This window comes from Saccostrea echinata, unplaced genomic scaffold (genome assembly GCF_033153115.1).
Source record: "Saccostrea echinata isolate AGI-Se365-2 ecotype Australia unplaced genomic scaffold, CSIRO_AGI_Sech_v1 ptg000040l, whole genome shotgun sequence".
Taxonomy (NCBI): domain Eukaryota; kingdom Metazoa; phylum Mollusca; class Bivalvia; order Ostreida; family Ostreidae; genus Saccostrea; species Saccostrea echinata.
In genome coordinates this window covers 3800067-3808154 of record NW_026889789.1, presented here as the reverse complement: position 1 = coordinate 3808154, position 8088 = coordinate 3800067, and the positions used below count along the sequence as shown (strand labels likewise).

The window sequence follows — 8088 nt, the reverse complement described above, 5'->3', positions numbered from 1 at the left end:
TTTTAAATGGTAACAGATGTAAATTATTACCTGCTTCCTATATTTTCTGAGTCACTCTTGTGAGCTATATTGGTCATATATTGAAAGTGCAGCATTTCATATTTTATCAAGAACATATTTACACACCTGTCAAATTGAAAACAGGCTCTAATGTTTTACACTAGCTGCTGTTATTACTACAAGTACAAATTTTTTTCAGTAACAAGATTAACTACATGTATTAACAGTAAAACTTTAATTTGTATCTGAGTGTATAATGCAAAAATTAAAATTTTAAAAGCAAAGGCAAGTACATATTTTTATTCTTTATGTACAATTGAACCATGCAAAAGAAAGAGAGAGATCAAGTCCATGGATTAAATATGAAATTTGGAGCTTGGGACTAGCAGTGAAATACTATAGTTTACTATAGCTTGCTTTATTTTACTATAGTTTACAATAGTTAACTATAGTTTACTACAGTTAACTATAGTTAACTAAAGTAAATACTCTGATACTTTGATTTACTATAAAACTTTATTCAAGAACTTTTTTTTTAAGCTTTCTAGGCATACAATATCTTAGATTCAATAACAGTGATGTAAAATGTGGAAATAATAAGTGTATATACAAGTGATATTGTTCCATTTACTATAAAAATCACATGTAACAATTGGAGATCATAAAATATAACAATCTGACTTCCATAGAAACTGGAAATATGTCCATAGGACATGAATGCTCTGCCCAGGATTCATTACTTATGCAACTGGAAAATATTTATTAGTGTATAAAGTTGATGAAAATATCTTGAACAGTTTCTATAAAACAGAGATTTATACACAATTAAAACCATAAACTCAAAAGTCAATGGAATGGTCAGGTTAATTAAGGAATGTTTTTAAGTTTTGTGTGAGTTATTGGTATGTAAATCACACAGACTTGTCACATAGACATATTTCATGAAGAGCGCTAGCGCTTGCACATAGGCATATTTTTCATGAAGCGCGCTAAATGAAGCGCTAGTGCGCTTCAAGAAATAAGCCTACGTGCAAGTCTGTGTGATTTACACACCAATAATTCAAACTAAACTTAAAAAGCATTCCTTATATTTTCATTTTACAAGTTTAAAAGCACCAATAATATACTCAATATTTGATTTTCTTGCTGCCCTATATCGTTACATTTTTATTTACGTCTCTGTAGCCTCATTGTGACGTCACTATAGCACGGGTTTCACCGTGTATATTTCTGCGTGCGAGTATACACAAAAATGACTTTCAAATCATTGCATAGTTGGCTTAGAAGAAAAACACAGCAAATGTAAATATAAAAAAACAAATATAAATGAAAAAATTCTCATCAAATTATATATCAGTGCATACGGTTACTTAAAAATACTTGAATAGGTTCTTTGAAACAGAGCAAAGTGCAAATTTAAGAAAAATGAGGTCAAGGTCACAAGAAAGTTCAAGATCAAAGTTTTTGATGCAGTTGAATAGCTTTCATTAATATAAATAAGCATTGGAAGTTTGATATAAATATCTTAAATAGTTTCTTTGAAACTGAGCTAAATGCAAAGAGTGACGGAAGGACAGATGGATGGAAGACGGACATGACAAACACTATATGCCATAAATGATATTCATGGCTGGGCATAAAAATACCTTGATATACTGTAGGAGAAACTTTTATACCATAGTAAGCTATAATTAACAAGAAGTCTGTGAGCCAATGCTCACTAATAATACCCTTGCTCTAATGTGAATACATGCTCTCATGTGAATATACACAAGTTAATTCAGTTTAAGTATTGGTACAGAAAAAAGCACTGATAAACAGAAAGTTGACACTGTATTGGTACAAAATCCCTCCATATGGCATCCCAAACGATAGAGTGTGCTTAAACTTCAAGCATGCAATGAGGAGTTGCTGAAAATTTTGTACAGACAGACACACACCCAGAAAGACAGACACACAAGGGTAAAACAGTATACCCCCTCTCCTTCGGAGTGGGATTATAACCAATCTAATTAATATTAGATGTTCCGATCTGCTACCGCTTCTCAAACAGAAGCGGTAGTGGATCGGAACATCTAATTTTAATTAGGTTGGATTATAACTAGATTAAACTTTGTTAGGGATATATTGACTAATCTTGTTAAAATTTTATAACAGGTGACAAGGAAAATTCTTTAGGCTGTTCTGTTAGTGCCTCTGCAATTTTCTCCAGAGCAAGACAGCTCTTCTGTTGGAACACTTTCATTTCCTCTAAAAGTTCTAATTTTCTTTTTCTGTAGTTTTCCAGTTTTTTTCATTTTTTCCTCCTCCAATTTAAAATATCTCTCATTTGCACCATTCTCATCATCTACAAGTAATAAATAAAAATTGTTTTTCTTACCGTAGTTTGATTTTGAAACAAATTTAACAAGAGGCCAAAGGGCCTTAACAGTCACCTGAGTATAAAACAACAATAAAACAACAATCCATAAAGTACTATAAATTGAAAGCTGCAAAAACAAACCCATGTTATACAATATAAATTATTTTTTATCTTATTATTTTTATTATTTTTTATTTTTTATCCAATCAAATGATACGTTACAACCAAAATTAAATTATATTAAAATGACTTATCATGGTTTTGTTGTTTTTGAGAAGATTTTTAAATGATATTTCCTATATATTCCTAACTAAAACTTTGATCACCTGTCGTGCCCCCTTCCTACCCCAGGGGGTCAACATTTGAACAAATTTGAATTAACATTATCCAAAGATGCTTCCATATAAATAAGACAAATTGTGGCTTTGCTATTCTTGAGAAGAAGATTGTTAAATATTTTTTATATGTATTCATCTTCAATGTTCTTGGATAAAACACATAGTCTTTACATAAATGGTAGAGCTTTGAAGGTCATTTGCTTGACATACTGTCTGCTGTTTGGAAATCTCTGATAATGAATCATAATGAATCGAACTTGTATTCAGTGGCATTGCTGGCCCATAATCAGTAACAGCCTCTTTGATAAAATGTAGCAGTAATAGTCACCCCAAATTTCGAAGAAATGTAGCGGTAATGAGTTCAATTTTTTCGCAATGTAGCAATATTGTTGACCACCCAGATAGCAATAGGTCACCTGAGTGACTCAGATGACCTAATTAAAGTATAGTTTTTTTTTTCATTAAACAGTGTGAGAGTAGTATTAGTCTTTTCTGAGAGTAAATGTACATGTCTGTACTATTTATCAACATGGAAGTCAGTCTAGTAGTGTTACATAAAAGAAGAAAAAGGAATAAAGTTGGAAATTGAATCTTTGATATGTTTTCTTGTTGTGTAAGAATCCAAAAAAGCGAGCAAACTCAACAAATTCTCTAAGCTTGGCAAACAAGAAACAAGAGGCTCATGGGCCACATTGCTCACCTAAGTAACTTTGGCCCATGCTGTTCTTTACCAGATTTCCCCCTTGTAATACTTATTGTGGCCCCGCCCTACCCCCGGGGGTCATGATTTTTACAATTTAAAATCTACACTATCCCAGGATGCTTCCAAATAAGTTTCAGTTTTTCTGACCCAGTTGTTCTTGAGAAGAAGATTTTTAAAGATTTTTCCTATATATTTCAATGTAAAAATTGGATTCCCTATTGTGGCCCCGCCCTACCCCTGGGGGTCATGATTTTAACAATTTAAAATCTACACTACCCCGGGATGCTTCCACATAAGTTTCAGCTTTTTAGGCCCAGTGGTTCTTGAGAAGAAGATTTTTTAATGACCCCACCCTATTTTTGTCTTTTCTTGATTATCTCCCCTTGTAAGGAGACTTGGCCCTTTATTTTAACAATTGAAACTCCCCTTCACCCAATGATACTTTGTACCAAGTTTGGTTAAAATTGGCCCAGTGGTTCTTGAGAAGAAGTTGAAAATGTGAAAAGTTTACAGACGGACGGACGACGGGTGATCAGAAAAGCTCACTTGAGCTTTCAGGTGAGCTAAAAAATTATTTGTTTGATGTACTTGCTTAAAATTTTACCTCTTTTATGTGTCTTTTGTTGTGCTTCAGAGTTCAGAGTCTTCTTCTTTCAGCCTCTAAAATAGTAAGCTTGTGGTATTAAGAAACACAAGTATTTTTATGCCATATGTCTGTTTGTCAGCTAATTTGTTCGTCCAATTGTCATAAAAAAAAAAAAAAAATATCCTTACCCACAACTTTTAAATGTTTGGTGCTAGGGCTTTCTTATTTCACATGTTTATTCATTGGACAAGATCTTTCTTTGGGTACCAACATTTTGACTTCTTGACCTTGGAGTTTGACCTACTTTTCCAAAAAGTTTTCCAAACATTCTTTTGATAAGTTAAAACTTGGGATTTCATATTTCATGTGTATTCCATGTGTCCAGACCTTTCTTTGGGTACCGACATTTTTTTCTTTTTGAACTTGATCTTTGAGATGACCCAATTTTGAAAAACTTTCACCATAATTTTTGAATATTTTATATGTGTACATGTTTTCCATTTGACAGTACCTTTTTTGTGTAACAGCCTTATTTGAAAACCTTGACCTTGACTTTGGAGTTTGATCTACATTTGAAATACTTGGCCTTGAGCTGCCATATGGGGGCATCAGTGTTTCACAAACACATCTCTTTTTTTTTATTAATGCTATAGTATGACACATTTTACGTTTTAAAAACTAAAGCACTCGGAGTGCATTCAAACTATTTTCTTATTTTAAGAAATTAAGTCTGTTTGCAATAATTTTCCTGTTTATAGAATTTTCTATAATGCAGTCAAATAAATTGAAAAAAAGGACTCACTTTCAACCCCCATGGACATCAAGTGTTTACTGACTGGTCGGCTGGTATTTGCATCGTCACCTGTATAATAAAGAAAGCTTGATTGATGCATTATTCAGAAGAGCTTATAGTATGATGAACGTTCAGGTTAAAGTATTGTATGCATGGAATAATGGGTACTTTATTAATATAGTGACACATAAAGTTTGCTGGAACAAAAAAAATAATAATGTGTGTAAGGAATTATTATTTTCTATCATGCTTTTAACACAAGAATGAATTGTTTAGCAAGCTCTGGGTAAATTTCTGTATACCCAGTTTGAGCTGGGGGTAAATAACGTGACATCACAATGTATATTTTCTCTATCACACAAAGCAAATAACATGATGTCACAGGATTTATCCTGGGTTGTGCTTCGGCATCAGGGTGTATGGAATAAAAGCTGGGGTAAATCCCTGTACACCCTTGATTGAACCTGCATAACTAATAATATACCATAAGTTGTTTTTTTTAATTTCTTTTTTGGGAAGGGGGTTTACCTTGTTTGGAAGTTCCAGGTCTATCAGCCTCTGTGACTGGAACCACAGCTCACTGACTAAGGGTTGATGTGTCTTTGACTATAGAAATAATAATAATAATAATGATTAAAATTTGAAAACAAATTGTTTAATAACATTTTTACATACACAAAATGACTATGAATGAAACTGTTAAATACACATAATATAGAATGATATTATTTTTACTGTGTAATTCAATAAATCTAATTGGTTTGCTTGCTATCACGTGCAAAATCATATTTTACGATATTGTGACTAAAAATAACTTAGGGAAAAACCAAAGATGTGTTTATAATGGAGAAAACTTTTAAAACCTACAAATTCCTACATAATTATTTGTTTGTCTCTTTCTCTTCCAAAGAGGGTCCTTCGGATGAGACCATATAAACCAAGGTCCCATGCCGCAGTAGGCATTGGCACGAAAAAGATCCCTCACTGCTCATTGGCTCTGAGTGCCGAGTATAGGTCAGAATTTGTAGCCTTCCACCAGCGAGTGGTGGTGTCTCCATATGAGTGAAAAATTCTCAAGAGGGATGTTAAACATCATACAATCAATCAATCTTTTCCAAAGAAAATAATAAAACATATATAACCCTTTGATTCAGTCAATTCATAGATATATTAACTTCACAGAAAAGCATATCGACTTCGCACTTCGGGCTCAGTTGAAATGCTTTTCTGTGAAGTCAATATATCTATGGATTAACCTTATAAAAGGGCTATATTTGTATAATAAATATCATTCATCTGTCTTTTTAAAAAAAATTAATTTCCTTTCACAAACAGATGAAACTTTATCTGACATGTACATCACACTAAGCAATGAGCTCCATAAAATAGTATTAATTTATATTTGAATTACCAGGTTCTGCTGTGTCCACTCCCCCAGAGATGCCCTCAATGGCCACATCTGACAAAGACTCCAGCACCTTAAAAAAATTCATTGTACATTTATTTTCTTGCTTTTTTTGAGACTATGCATGATGCATGCAAATTCTTCAAAAAAAAAAAAAAAAAAAAAAAAAAAAAAAAAAAAAAAAATTATATATATATATATATATATATATATATATATATATATATATATATATATATATATATATATATATATATATATATATATATAGGATCTCCCATGATTTGTAGTTAGATATGATTTTTATCCAACGAGTTGTGTGGGTTTTTTTTATCCCCGAGCCTTGGCGAGGGGATAAAAACACACAACAAGTTGGATAAAAGTCATATCCAACTACAAATCATGGGAGATTCTTTTTATCCCATGTTTAATACTTCACAACCAATGTTTTACACTGTTTTATATAGGACTCCACTTTATTTTACTTCATCACGCTAACGCAAAAACCACTGCACTTAATTGTGGGATATGAAAAAAATATCCAATGAGTCATATCCATGGGATAAAGGGGTAAACATGGGATAAAAATGTATATATAATTATGATCTTTTGAAAAACAAGAATTGTTTCACAAATTAAAAAAAAAAACAATGGGGAGTAGCATATGACAGCTTAATTAGTGAGTTTAAATTTCAGATAATATAATTTTAAATGTTTACCAGTTTCTCCCAACTTTTAAAATGAATATCAGAGTGGGGGCCTCCGCCAGTTTCCTTCATCAACCTTCTTCTTTCCGATTCTTTTTTCTTGGTCAGACTTTGTATATCTGCCCACTTCTTTTTTATTTCTTCTACTGAACGATTGACATATGATACAGCATTGACTCTAAAAGGAAGAAAATTTATACATGAATTTATTGTTTTATACTTGTATGTATTTTTTTTCCAGATCAGTCTTAATCTGTTAATTGCATTGTAAAACACTTAAACTTTGATTATATCATATTAATATATTTTTTTGTAAGTTTCACTGTATATACACTGTACATACACTGTGTGACAGCATGTTCCTTTAATCTTTTTGTTCTCTTGTAGTAAATACATTTCTATACATGCCAAACTAGCATATTTATACATGTATTATCTAGATATAACATATTCATGTTCCATGCTTAAATCCAGAATAATTAATGACATTAAGAAGAATCTCGTGTGTTACTTAATTTATGGATGAATAGAACGTACAGTTTTATTATTAAAATGACAGTGTATTTAAGGCTAATTTTAAGGTTCTTACTCATCCTCAATCTCTTTCCACAGTTCCTGCTTCTTATCGGTGGTAACAAAATTGGAAAACTTCGCTTTTAGTAACTTATTTCTTGGAAGCACCGACTCCGCTAGAACATCCAACTCTCTCTCACTCCAGTTTGGTTTTCTTTTCTTTGCATTCATACTTTCATCCATTATTCCTTCCGCAGACGATAACAATGACGTTTGCCGCGAAAGTGAAAGCGAAACTTGTGTTTGCGCTTGCGCCGCGTTCGTATCTAAGTAGGATTGTACCTTTTTCAATAAAGAGGTTCTTTGTCGTAATTTACGATATTTTCTTATCTTAAGAAAAAAGCCAATACTTACGAACAGCTTAGTAAAACAGATACATCGTATCTTAAGTTTGAACTTACGAAATTCTTAAGTAAACAAAATTTTGCGTAACTTAAGGTAGCTAAGGACACCTGACCCCAAAAAATCCTACCAATAGATTTTGCTGAAATTTTCACATGGTGCAAAGGAATGTGTAATGAACCTTAAGTGGAAATATGAACATGGCATTGAGGGTAAATTACGGAACCAGGGGGTAATGAGTAACCTCCCCTTTCCAGTCACTCCAAAAATCATAATACA

At 32.3% G+C, this 8088-nt stretch overlaps 1 protein-coding gene across 1 annotated transcript; it reads right to left on the bottom strand.

Moving 5' to 3' along the window:
- Nucleotides 1-4791: 4791 nt before the first annotated feature.
- On the bottom strand, nucleotides 4792-7650 carry LOC133200667 (t-SNARE domain-containing protein 1-like). Its single transcript, XM_061336435.1, has 5 exons — nucleotides 7484-7650; nucleotides 6907-7072; nucleotides 6194-6260; nucleotides 5311-5388; nucleotides 4792-4851 (listed from the first exon to the last, which is right to left on the bottom strand). Exons 1-4 carry the CDS (start codon nucleotides 7648-7650, stop codon nucleotides 5360-5362), a joined length of 429 nt encoding a protein of 142 aa, XP_061192419.1. The 3' UTR covers nucleotides 4792-4851; nucleotides 5311-5359.
- Nucleotides 7651-8088: the final 438 nt, after the last annotated feature.

Excerpts from the sequence above, each read along its gene's own strand:
- LOC133200667 (XM_061336435.1), bottom strand. The coding sequence starts at position 7,650 with ATGGATGAAAGTATGAATGCAAAGAAAAGAAAACCAAACTGGAGTGAG. Across the intron at positions 7,073-7,483 it reads TGGAAAGAGATTGAGGATGA|AGTCAATGCTGTATCATATG; the intron begins GTAAGAACCTTA and ends TCTTCCTTTTAG. Across the intron at positions 5,389-6,193 it reads AGTGGACACAGCAGAACCTG|TCAAAGACACATCAACCCTT; the intron begins GTAATTCAAATA and ends TTATTTCTATAG.